Genomic DNA, 13,414 nt, shown 5'->3' with positions numbered 1-13,414 from the left:
TAATTTTGGACAATGTTTTGTTTTGTTTATTTCACTTAAACATAACTTTTTCACTTAAAGCATAAACTCTTTGCAAACACTATTCTAAGTGGCCACATAGTAACCCATCATACAAATATTCTATAATTTATTAACTGTCCCGTCACAGTTGGATATTTAGGTTGTTTCCAATATTTTCACTATTATAAATAACACTACTATTAACATTCTAGTCCATAAATCACAGATTATTTTTTTAGGCTAGTTTCCCAGAAATGTAATTACTAGGTTAAATGGCATGAATATTTTAAAAATTAGGTAGAGATGTAGTATTCTTTATAAATAACAAACACATTCTTTATAAATAAATGGAAAGTCTTATGGGGGGGTCAAAAGTTGATGTGTATATGTTTGTTTCTCTATATAAGTGTGGAAGGGGGTAGATGAGAGACAGAATTGGAAATTTCTTATTTTTTGGTCAGTGCAGAGACCACCAAACTTTTTCTCTCGTGAGCTACTTCCCAATTTTCAGGTACCTACGCTGATGAAATATTGATCAACTGAGGGTCAGGAAATGGGAGCAAATTTCAGGTATGGAGCTTGGATGCCTTTTGCAAGTAGACTGTCCATAGAATGAGTTAGACTTGATCCTTTAGCATTTTTTACCTGGCACAGCACTTTCACTACCATTATCTCAGTAACTTCTCCTAGGTCCTGAGTGAGATGGACTGGGGTGACTATTACCACTGGGCTATTTGTCAGAAACTCAGGCCCAGAAAGGAGAAGTATCCAGAAGACCTACCCAGAGTCACAGAGTTGGTTGGAGAGAGCTGGGTCTAGAATTCTAGTGTCATGTTTCTAGGGCTAGAGCCCCGGTTCTGGACTAAACTGTATCCTCCCCACCCCCATTCATAGGATGAAGCCCTAACCCCCAGTGTGACTGTATTGGAAACAGGGCCTATAATGAGGTAGTGAGGTTAAATGAGGCTATACCTGATTGGATAGGATTAGTGTCTTCATAAGAGGAAGATTAGAGCTTCTCTCTCCGCATGCTCACACAGAGAAGAGGCCATGTGAAGATACAGCAATAAGGAGGCAGGAAATGAAGTCTCACCAGAAAACAACCCTGTTAACACCTTGATCTTGGACTTCCAGCCTCTAGAACTGAGGAAATTAATTTCTGTTGTTTAAACCACCCCCTGTCAATGGTATTCAATTGTGCAAAGCCCTGGAGACTAATACAGATTTTGGTACGAAGAAGTGGGGTCCTGCAATAACAAATGCCTAAAAATGTAGAAGTGACTTTGAAACTGGGTACTAGGTAAAAGCTGGATAAGCTTAGAGGTCCATGCTACAAACAACCTAGATTGCCTTGAAGGGGCTGTTGGTAGAAATGTGATGTTAAAGGCAATTCTGGTGAGTGTTCAGGAAGAAAACAGAAGTACTACAAAGAAAGTGACTATCATTTTCGAGAAGACACATATTATGAAGAAACCATTGATAGAGCTATGAATGTTAAAGGTGATTCTGGTGAGGTCCCAGATGGAAAGGTAGGACATGTTATTGGAAACTAAATAAAAGTGATCCTTGTTATAAATTGACAGAGAACTTGGTTGAATTGTGTCCTACTGTTTTGTGGAAAGTGACATCGTGCAGGGCCCAATGGGGCTTCTGTGCACAAGGCCTTTCTGGAACCCTATTTCTTTGATTATAGGAAACAACCTTCATTCAGCCTCATGACTTCCCCTGAGTTCCAATGGGCAGATTCAAGCAGTTGTTAGGGAAGGGAGGGGATGCCAGGGCCTTCCAGGCGGTGCTAGTGGTAAAGAACCTGCCTGCCAATGCAGGAGACATAAGAGACACCGGCTTCATCCCAGGGTTGGGAAGGTACCCTGGAGGAGGGCACGGCAACCCACTCCAGTATTCTTGTCTGAAGAATCCCACGGACAGAGGAGCCTGGTGGGCTACAGTCCCTGAGGTTGTAAAGAGTCAGACATGACTGAAGTGACTTAGCATGCACACACGGGGATGCCAGACCAGGGAGAAACAAACAGCCAAGAGCAGCCTTTGGGCAAGGTCCTGTTTCCCATCAAGGTATACAAACAGCAATATCTTTGAGCTATTTTGCATATACTGAAACCCCCTCCAGGTGGGAGAAGTTAATGGTATGCTGCCCACAAGCATATAGACCCTAGACTAGTTGGACCTGAAGGTTGATGCTGACTCCCACTTACCTCATTGCTAACCCATCAGAAGAATGTCCACAAGCTGATCACGCCCTCTTTGAACAATTATTATAATAAAACGTCTCACTATCTTTCCCAGGTTGGGACACATGTTTTTGAGGGCATTAGCCGACTGTGTCCCCTTTGCCTAGCAAAGCAATAAAGCTATCCTTTTTTCATTCACCCAAAACTCTGTCTCTGAGATTTGACTCGGCACCCATGTACAGAGAAGCTGAGCTTTCAGCAGCAAAAGTAGAAATTCCAAGCGATGAACTTGGATATTTGGCAAAGGAGATTCCTGAGCAGAAGTAGTCAAGGTGTGACCTGGTTTCTCCTTGTTGCCCACAGTGAAATATAAGAGGAGGGAGATAAACTGAAGGGAATCTAAGCAACAAGGAGCCAAAGCTTGAAGATTTGGAAAATTCTCAGCCCAACATTGCCAAAAAGGAGAACACATGTTCTAGAGAGGATACAGAGAGTGTGGCTGGACACTCACTCTATACGGAGATGACTCAAGCCATTTATCAGCCATCTCTGCAGCTACCAGAAATAGAGATGTGCTTATGCTAGCAGAGACACTGCCAGTTTGGACCAAGGAGAACAGAGATAACACGAGGGCTTTTGAACTGCTGGGACCCATAGGACAGGCCAATACAGCTATTTGGTTGTGAATATGTTTTGTCCTTTAAGAAAAGGGGAGAACAACCTGAAGGTGATTCAGAGAGCATCAGGACTGCCATTCTCACTATTTATAGAGCATACATGCCCAGAGGGCAAAGGCTATTTCTTTCTTGGTTTCAGAGTATGGGACACCCTCTTGGTTTCAGGGAGCCAGTCCTCCCCTGCTCAGTACCTCAAGGGAGGCACAGGGTGGGGCTGCTGCCCAGAGCACAGGGGGCAGGGCCACTGCCTTGGGCTGTGGGGTTGACACTAGTGCCCCAGGGGGCTGGGAAGGCAGAAATCCTGCCAGAGGATTAGTCTAGAGCTTTAAGATCTAGTGGGGACTTCCCTGGTGATGCAGTGGATAAGAATCCACCTGCCAGTGCAGGGGCACATGGGTTCGATCCCTGGTCTGGGAAGATTCCCCATGTCTCGAGGTAACAAAGTACCTGGGCCACAACTACTGAGTCCATGCTCTAGAGCCTGTGAGCTGTACCTACTGAAGCCTGTTGGTTTAGAGTCTGTGCACCAGAACAAAGAGTAGCCCCTGCTCACCACAGCTAGAGAAAGCCCGCAGGCAGCAACAAAGACCCAGTGTAATCAAAATAAATAAATTTAAATTAAAAAAAATATCGAATGGAATCTGCCTTGCTAGGTTTTGGACTTGCCTGAGACTCCTTTCTTCTTTCTCTCTTTTGGAATGAGAAAGTCCTCCTAACCTGTATTTTGGAAGTATATAACTTGTCTGGTTTCACAGGTTCACAGATGGAGAAGAATTTTTTTCTCAGGATGAATCATACCTTGAGTCACCCCATACTTGATTTAGATGATATTTAGATGAAACGTTGGGCTTGGAACTGATGCTGGAATGGGTCAAATCTTTTGGTGTTGCTGGGATGGGATAAATGTATTTTGCATGTATCAACTACCAATTGCCATTTCCCTCTATAAGAATGAAGTAAGTCACTAGCTGGGCTTCCCCTGTGGCTCAGTGGTAACGAATCTGCCTGCAGTGCAGGAAATGCAAGTTCAATCCCTGGGTCAGGAAGATCCCCTAGAGGAGGGCACAGCAACCCACTCCAGTATTCTTGCCTGGAGAATTGCATCGACAGAGGAGCCTAGCAGGCTACAGTCCATGGGATCGCAAAGAGTTGGACACCACTGAAACGACTGAGCACACATGCACACAAGTCACTAGCCACTGCAGCAGCTGACCTTCAGCACTCCCTGAAAGGAGGTAAGGGTGGAGACCAAGAATGAGGCACTCTGTGCTCTGCGAAAAACTGGCAGAACAGGCCTTTAGAGAGATAGTTAGATATTTTTAGGAGAAGATTTTATGAGCTCAGATTCTTGCATCTCCTCATATCTACAAAAGCACTAAAATCATTAAGGTGACATTTGCTCCTCGTGACTAGCAGCAAGCATCTCTCAAAATGTGTGCTTGACTGCATGCACACCACCCCTCCCCCACCCTTCCCTAAAATCATATATAATTCTGACCTGCCCTTTCTTTGGAGCAGCTCTTCAGAGCTACCTGAAATGCTGTCTCCCAGGCTATAGTCCTCATTTTGTCCCAAATAAAACTTAACTCACAACTCTCGTATTGTGCATTTTTTTCCAGTTGATACTTGTGAGACGGACATGAATTTTGGGGACCACAGAATAGAATGTTACAGACTAAACTATGTCCCCAAATTCATATGTTGAAGCCCTAACCACTCAAATGCTGTGTGACTGTATTTGGAGATTATAAAGAGGTAGTAAAAATTAAAGAAGATCATAAGAGTAGGGCTCTGTCTGATGGCATTAGTGTCCTTAAGAAGCAGAAGACAGCAGAGCTTGCTTTCTCCAAACAAGTAGAGAAGAGGTTATGTGAAGCCACAGCAAGAAGGCAGCCACCTATAAGCTGGTAAGAGAGGCCTTATATGAAACCCAACCAAGCCAACACCGTAATCTCAAAACTATAGAAAAATAACCTGTTTTCAAGTCACTCAGTCTTTAGTTTTTGGTTATGGCAGCATGAACAGACTAATATATTTTATTTATGCCCACTGGTTTCAATAGACATACCTACTAATTTTCAGGTATGCCTTTTCCTTCCCAAAACAGCATCTTGTTTTAGCTGTACAACCCTGAGTTTGAAGGAGACAGAGTGGAAGGAATAGATAACAACAGATCTGAGGCTCAGACTTTGCCAGGGATCTTAGGCAAGACAGGTTTGTTTGTTTGTTTGTTTGTTTTTCTGATTATCAGTTTGTATGTTAGTTGCACAATTGTGTCCAACTCTTTGCAACCCCATGGACTGTAGCCCACCAGTCTCCTCTGTCCATGGAATTCCCCAGGCAAGAATACTGGAGTGGGTAGCCATTCCCTTCTCTAGGGGATCTTCCTGACCCAGGGATCAAATTCCGGTCTCCTGCATTGCAGGCAGATTCTTTACCATCTGAGCCACTTGGGAACCCCCAGTTTATTCATCTGTAAAATAAGATGTGCTGTAAGAAGCTCTGGAACTATTCAGATGTGGACTTGAATCCAGCCTCAGACTTTAGCTGTGTGACTTTGAGTAAATTACTTAGCCTCTCAGGTTTGGTTTTCTCATCTCTAAACCAGGATACTGTTAGTGCTTACTGTAGGGGATTATTGGGCTAATGAAAAGATACGATGTATACAAAGTCCCTGGAAGATTTTAAAGGGCAATAAAAGGTAATTCTTCTAGATTAATTAAATAAATTGACATATGTAAAGTGCTGAGAACGGTGGAACTTAGGAAATGCTGTATCGGTCTTAGTTATTATTTTCTTCTTCTAGCAGACAGCAAACCTTCAGTAAGTGACAGTCATTATTATTATTATTTTCAAGTCTCCTCTCCCTCCAATTTCCTTCAAACCCCTAAATGCTAACCATCCCAAATGCCGGTTTCCCCCAATTCAGCCCATGGGCTTTTCCGCCCTAGTCCGTCTATCTAGGGTTTTCTGCTCCATTTCGCCTCCTCCGGAGCTCAGATCTCATCTCCTCTGGGAATCCTCTCTTCATCACCCTGCTCCTCCCAGTCAGATGGAAAGGATCCTTGATTTGTGTCCTGCTAAGAAAACAACTCCGTGTAGCACTTAGTTCTCTGTGCCAGGTTAACTCTTTCGGAGCCTGCCTCCAAGAGTGGAGGCCGGTGCTGGTGAGCAGCCTCTTGAGCGACACCCAAGGCGTCTAGCCCAGCGTGGGACAGAGAAAATGGGCTGTGCAGAGAAGGGTCCAGTTTAATTCCTACAAACTCGAGCCCCCAACCCTCCTCAGGCAGCGCCCACCGTGAAGAATCCCTACCCTTCCTCGGGCTCGGAGTCTCCCTCCCTTGATCGCCGACACCTGAGCAGTTTCCCCAGCCCCTGCCCCACCCCCGCGCCAGGCTCAGGGGTCGCTCTGGCTTCCACCCAGCCTCCTCCTGCCCCTCCTCCAGCCCCCGGCGGAGCTGAGGGGCGGAGCGAACGGTCAATGGCTGGGAGCGGGCTGGGAGCTGCTGGGCGACCGCGGTGGATTCCAGAAGCGCGGCGGCCTGGTTAGGGGGCTGGCATGGCCGCGTGCTGGTGAGCGCTGACTGCGCGAGGGGCCAGCTGCCACCATGCCCCGGGGCGTGGGCATCGCCCAGCTCTGCCTGCTGGTGCTCGCCCTGCCTGGATGGACGAGAAGTAAGTAGCGGAGCGGAGCGGAGCGGAGGGAGTGGGGGTGGGTGACGGGGGCTTTGTAGGTGGGTGGACTGGGGGACCTGGGGACCCCCAGCAGCAACTCGGAGCCGCGCCCCTGCTGTCTTCTAGCCCAGGAGCCCCGGCATTGTTCCCACGTTGTGCGCCCCGGGAGGTGGTGGAGATGCGGGAGATCCAGAGCAGGCAGAAAACAGTGGGTCCCTCCCCGGCTTGCCTCCCTCTCTCTCCTTTTCCTCTGTTTTTCTGGCTTTTCCGCTGCTTTCCGAGTCTCTCCTCTTTTCTCCAGTCTTTGTGTGTGTGCCTATAAATACGTTTGGATAAAATTGGAACCATACCATATGTACGGTTTTGTGTCTTGCATATTCCACTTCACTTTATGAGCATTTCCACATCGTTACATTCTCCAACAACATGGTTTCAATGATTGTAAATTCCGCCAAGAAATCGCAGAAGTACAATTTTCAGAAAGTTAAAAACACGACTCATACAAATATAGGATGGAAGATTGGCAAAGATTGATCTGATTCTTCAGAGAGGCAGTGAATAGAATGGTAAAGCTAGTTTAAAGCACTAGAGGAAAGAGGAGTGATACGGGCATTGGAGACAGTGTTGAAATCCTGTACTGGGACAGATACAAAAGTGGTCAGTGCTCCATGGGACCAAACAACCATAATTCTTAGTTATCTGTCTATTACGCTGGAGTCATTTGCATCTCTACCAGACTGAAAGTTATAGTTAACACAGATCTTCGCAGAGTATGTAGCCTTTAATTACTAGTAAATAAAGGCAAACAAAGGTACATTTCCCTAGATAATTCACTAATCTGTGAAAAGGCCTGCTAACCAATGCTCCAAATGTGATATTGAAAGGACATCCTATTTGCTCTTTTTGCTTTATTTCCAAGGTTTGAACAGTTTTTCTTAAGTTGTACTGTATTTCTCTATTACTGAGCCTAGCTTTCCATAATTTTTGCAATCATAAAGATCATTTCATTCCTTTAAATGTTCTATTAAATATCATAATTCCTTTTTGTTGCAAAGAATCTAGATTTATCAGAGCCGCTAGAGCAGAAACTGTCTTTCTGATTCCCCAGTGAGTATCTGACATCTAGCATAGTGTTTGGCCTGTGGTTAGGCACTCAGAAAATGTGTAAATGAATGCACTGCTTCTCATTTTTACTAATATGATGACACTAATGTAGTCTAATGACTTTTTTTTAGGATATATTTTGACTGAGAATGCATCATATCAGTAATCTGAAACGGAAGTTAATTACTCATCATTGGGCCAGTGTAACAGAACAAATATGGCCATCTTCTATGTAACTCATTATATTCTATGCGATTCATGTGGTTAATTTAGAAAGAATAGATTTTTGGAGTCTTCACTTAGGACCTCAGAAGTTCTATAGATGTGGCCTATTCTTACCAGAGACTAATTTACTTAGGTCTTGAGCAATTACCACTTTATTAAGATTGTCTGCAACCAGTGTTTGAAGTCTGCCCTGCCTAGAACAAGTCTGTCCGCAAACAGATTTCAGTTCACCTTTTCTTCAAAAACAGGAAGCTTGTTACCTATCTCCCAGGGTTGTGCAGAGTACAGAGATCTGGGTGGTGAGAATTATTTGGAAAGTAGGAAGTGCTATGCAAATGCAGCCTTGCCCTTAGGAAGTTCAGGTTAAAGCAATGATGCTTTTGTGGACCGGGAAGCACTTTCACAATAACTCTCCCCATTAATGATGTGAGGTGGGCAGGTGGGTATCATTTTACAGATGAGAAAACTGAAGCACAATGTGAATAATACCCAGGGGCTTGCCCTCCTGATATACCCAGAACCCAAACACTTCATTCCTCTCCACTGAGGTCATTCTAGTCTGAGTTACCAGCAACTCTGACCAGGGCTCCCCCCGCAAGGCTCCATCCTTGCCTTCCCGCTTCTACTCTCACCCCTGCCTCTACAGCACTTCCACCCTTTCAGTCTCCACCCAACCTTCAGAAAGGTCTTTCACAAACTGAATACAGATCATGTTGCTCTGTGTCTAAACCCTCCAGTGCCTTCCAAGTCACAGGATTTATAATAAAATCCAGACACTTTCCATGCCCTCTGTGATAGCAGACCCCCTATCTGTCTTGCTGACCATATCTGCCAATTTCCCCTCTCATTTGCTCATTTCTGGCTACTTCTAACTTCTGCTTATTCCTTAAACAGGCCAAGCTGTTTCTGCTCTTGCTGATCCTTTTTCCTCGGACACTCTTAGACCCCTAGATCGTTGCATCTTCTTTCCGGTCCCTCAAGTCTCAATTAAGTGCTATCCTTGAAGATCATCCTAAAATAGGTACCCCCTCTTCAGTGTCTCTTTATTTTATGACCCTGTTGTACCACATGAGAATATTTGTGTCATCCTCTTCCCATCTCTAGAAAGTAAGCCAGTGAAGTATACACGGATCTACCACTCTATTATCAGCACCTGGCAGAGTGCCTGACCCATAGTAAGTGCCAAGAGCCTGGAATCCACAGGTCTCGTAACACCCCAATGTGGAGTCTTCCCTGTTGGCACTGCATGCCTGGCTTAGCTAGGGTACAGAGGTCTGGGATTCCAGTGACGTGTTTGCTGTATTGGCAGGAGGAAGTGGGGAAGGCAGCCCCCAGCTGCAGCATGAACTGATAATACCTCAGTGGAAGACTGCAGAAAGCCCCATGAGAGAAAAGGTAAGACTCAAAGCATCTCATTTTCATAGGCAGAAGCTAACAACTCTGTTCTGTGAGGCTTGGGGGTCACCTACTTAACTTTTCTGGAGGTGCTACTGGTTATCACCATTAGTTCTGTTTCTGGCCCACTCTGTCCTCTGTGTACTCCAGATTTGGAAATCCTCGACGGGACTTTCCTTTACTGTGTGACAACCTACCATAACACTTCCAGATGCCAGTAGTTGAGGAAACGAAAATCCATGTTAATGCCGGCATAAGCTAAATGCAAGTATGTTTCACAAAAATCACTGACTCTCAATTGGGGTTGATTAAATGTCGTTAGTTTTTTTTGCTCTGCATAATATGTGGTTCACTTTATTGATGAGATGATATACTTGGAGAGAAAAATGACAATCCAAACTATTTTTAAAATAAGAGGCAGGGTAGGGCTTCCCAGGTGATTCAGTGGTAAAGAATCCACTTGCCAATGCAAGGAGACGTGAGCTTGATCCCTGCGTCGGGAAGATCCCCTGGAGGAGGAAATGGTAACCCACTCCAATATTCTTGCCTGGGAAATCCCATGGACAGAGCAGCCTGAGGGGCTTCAGTCCATGGGGTCGCAAAGAGTCGGACACGACCGAACAACTGAGCACACATGCAGGGACCTAGTACTGCCTTAAGTCTGTCTTAAAATCCAATAATCTTAAAATTCAGTAGGCTCCTTGGGCCAGAACACCAGCAGAATGGATAGGCCTCATCGAGGGGATTGGGAATAAGACAGAAAACATTATCCCGTTCTTGCAGGAAGGACCTGTGCATCTAGGATAGTCTTTGGTTCTGGTTCTTATAGCTCAAGTGAGACAGGAAAGAACTAGAAAGGAAGATGTGTTTGCTGTGAGCCAATAACCAGCTATCGGACCTTTCACTTTCTGAGCGCAGTTTTCTCATTTAAAAAATAGAGCTTAGAGGGGATAAGAAGGAAGAGGACTGGAGAGGAGGGGTGCTTAATAAGAGTGCTTTGGGTTCAAATGGTCAGTGATTTATTGGGCAACATATAACAGCAAGATTATAGTAGGAGAGAGAGGAGAGAGCAGTGTCAGGAAAGATTTCAGACTTCGAAGTCCTTGAGTCTGGAAAGGTAAACGGAGAGTAGAAATGCCCAGAATCTGTGAAATTATGGCTGGAGGAATGCAGACATGTCCAAAAAGTGCTTCAATTTGGAGGAAACTTACAGCAAAAATATTAGGACAAATGAAAGCAAATAATATTTTATCCTAAAGATAATAAATGCATGGAGTTCATTTCATCCAAAACTAGGAGAGACTGAAAATAGCTTCAGGAAAAGTCTAGACAAATTAATGGATGGACATCCTAGGGCAGGTTATTTTTAAAAATTAAGATCTTGGATATCCCAGCCTATCCATTATTGTCCAAGGAATGGATCTGATACTTTTATAGATGCCTCTCTGTTCTCTCCAGATGTGGGATGCCGGGCATCCTCAGGAAGGGCCTGAGAAACAAAGTGGAGCTCAGATCCTGTCTTTGTTCCCAGCCATTGTCTGCCTAGGATCTGCCCAGGTCATTGTCCTTTGTAGGACTAGCCTGGCACCGTAAATATTTGTTGAACAAATGAATGAATGTCAGAGGGAGAGGAGAGGTAGGTCTCAGTCGGGCATCTTATTCTCATTCACGTAATTACTTCATTTAGCAAATGTTAGTTGAACACTACATACTAAATATACATATACTATGTCTTAAGGGGAATGTAGACATGTAGTATAGATTTCCAATACCCTGTACAGCTGAAGATCTATTTAATCTACCTCAAAAGAGAAAGGCATTTAAAACCCTGCCCTGGGGAAGTATAAACAGTGGGTCAACTCCCTTCACTTCCTAGGAAAGGTGATGTCCCCCCTTCCTAGCACAGAGTAGAGTTGCAAAAGAAAAGTCTGAGTAAATCTGGACAGGGAAGCTACATGAATCTTTGTAGTGCTGTTTCATTGTTTTGGTTGAAACATCTCCTGGAAACAGGAACATCATATTAAATATCAGTGTCTGAGCATCTTCCAGACTAGAGAGCAATAGTTTTGGATTAGCCACTTAAGTATTCATACTCAGGCTGCAACTTGTATCTCTTTGGGGGAGAAGTGACAGTGGTTTGATTTGTGTCAACTTTCCTTCTTTGTGTGTGGACTCTAGGCCACCTTCCTCTTGGAAAAGGGAATAGATACAGCTCTATTGCTGTGTGTGTTTTCCTCAAGTGCCCACTTGGGACTGTGTCCCTGATGCTTAATGTGATTGGGCAGGGCCCTTGGTCCATAACTCCCCAGAGTAAAGCAACAAACCAGAAATAGGTATGGGTAGAGCTGAATCCGGGCATCAGAAAATAGAGAAGTGAATTTCTTTTTTTTTCTTTTTTTTTGAGAAGTGAATTTCTTAGTGCAAGTTTTTGCATAAACATCCCTGTCGCTTCCTCTTCCCGTGTTTTTGACATGTCCCTTAAGAGAAGTGAGTAGGATAAATTTGCAAAACAAAGCAAAGGACAGGGTTGCACAAGCATCCAAGATCACAATGTTCGGACCACATCAGAGCCCTTGGTGGCCAAAAGCCTCAGGGATGCCCAGGACCCTAATGGGAAATGGGGTTTGAAGCTGATAAGAAGAGAAATGTGCTTAGAAGAGGCAGGCCCCCCCAGAGGTGGCAAAGCAGGTGACGTACTTGCTCCTACATGCCAAAACTAAGTTTTGAGGCTGACCTTAAAAGGGATAGAGGCTTTCCTCTAGCAAGAGCTTCATGTGAATTGAAAGAGACTTCACGAGTTTATCAGTTCCTTGGTCCCAAATTGGAGAATGTGCATCTAAAACACCCGAAGAATCGATCCTTTTAAAAATGTTTAAATACGTAAATACCCTGTTTTAATTAAATAATTTCTGCCTTTAAGAAAAGTTCAGCTGTGCTAAATTGAACTTTTGTTAAAGCATGAAAGTTTATGGTGACTTGGATTTCTAATGTCTTTGAAATTTTGCACAGTAATTAGATAAAAGGAGATTAAAAGTCCATTTCTGAAAATAAGGCCATTATAAAAACATGGGAAAGTGCACAAAATAAAATTAAATTGAATTATGATCTCACTGAGCTTCTCTGGTGGCTCAGTGGTAAAGAACCCAACCTGCAGGAGATGCAGGTTCAATCCCTTGGTCGGGAAGATCCCCTGGAGAAGGAAATGTCAACCCACTCCAGTATTCTTGCCTGGAAAATCCTATGGACAAAGGAGCCTGGTGGGCTACAGTCCATGGGGTTGCAGAAGAGTAGGACATGACTGAGTGACTAAATAGCCAACAAATGACTCACTAACGAGAAGCAACTATGGTAACCTTTTGGTTTATTTCTACTTTTGTCCCTTTATAAAAATATGTATGAATAAAGCATACAGTGTTATGTTTTAAACCTTTGTGCTTAATCGTTATCATGTGTACTTTCTTGATAATCTAAAAATGATTGAAAGCCATAATTTTGAATGGCTGTCTAATGTTTTGTCATATGAATGGATTATTGGTTATTTAACCATTCTCCTACATTTGGATTATTTGGATTCTGTTTCATTAGTTCTTATTGTAAGTAATGAGCATCCTTGTGTATAAACCATTGCCTGTGTTTCCATTTGTTCCCTTCAGATAGAATCTTCTATAGGGTTTCAGGGTCTAAACATTTTTAAACTCTTGGTTCATACTGTCAGATTATTTTCTGGTGAGCAGGTATCAGTTTAAATTCTCATAGGTAGGGTGTGAGAGTGCCCATTCTATAGTATACTCTGCTGCATTGTGATTTATGTTTTTGTTTTTTTTTTAATCTTTGTTGCTTTGATTTTTTAAAAGATATCTTAAAAAAATACTTTTGGGTGGGGGGCAGTTACCAGTGATGCTGAACATGTTTTTAATGCTTATCGACCATTTATATGATACCTTAAATGGTCTATTCTGGGTATCTAGCTACTTTGGCTCTTAGTAAATTTTTTGTGTAAAATGTATCTTTTGGACCTTTAAATCCTTACTTGGAGGTTCTTCCAGTTGTCTCCTCTGAGAGAATTGAGGGGTATCCAAACTGAGAGCCACTGTAAAATGAGTCCATAATGAAGAGGCTTTCCCTGGTATCTTAAGTAACAGTCAACAT

At 43.6% G+C, this 13,414-nt stretch overlaps 1 protein-coding gene across 2 annotated transcripts in view; it reads left to right on the top strand.

Moving 5' to 3' along the window:
- Nucleotides 1-6,332: 6,332 nt before the first annotated feature.
- ADAM19 (ADAM metallopeptidase domain 19) overlaps nucleotides 6,333-13,414 on the top strand; it is a 91,894-nt gene continuing 84,812 nt past the window's right edge. Inside the window, exons 1-4 of one of the 2 annotated variants that reach the window (XM_061424177.1) lie at nucleotides 6,453-6,541; nucleotides 8,765-8,891; nucleotides 8,975-9,045; nucleotides 9,180-9,265. In XM_061424177.1, the coding sequence (XP_061280161.1) occupies nucleotides 9,254-9,265 (12 nt within the window). In that variant the 5' untranslated portion in view covers nucleotides 6,453-6,541; nucleotides 8,765-8,891; nucleotides 8,975-9,045; nucleotides 9,180-9,253. Of the gene's footprint in view, nucleotides 6,542-8,764; nucleotides 8,892-8,974; nucleotides 9,046-9,179; nucleotides 9,266-13,414 lie in introns of both variants that reach the window. The other variant, XM_061424175.1, reaches the window with a different exon arrangement.

The sequence above is a fragment of the Bos javanicus genome, chromosome 7 (assembly GCF_032452875.1).
Source record: "Bos javanicus breed banteng chromosome 7, ARS-OSU_banteng_1.0, whole genome shotgun sequence".
Lineage (NCBI taxonomy): Eukaryota > Metazoa > Chordata > Mammalia > Artiodactyla > Bovidae > Bos > Bos javanicus.
The sequence above is the reverse complement of the archived record's forward strand: the minus strand, read 5'-3'. Positions and strand labels throughout refer to the sequence as shown.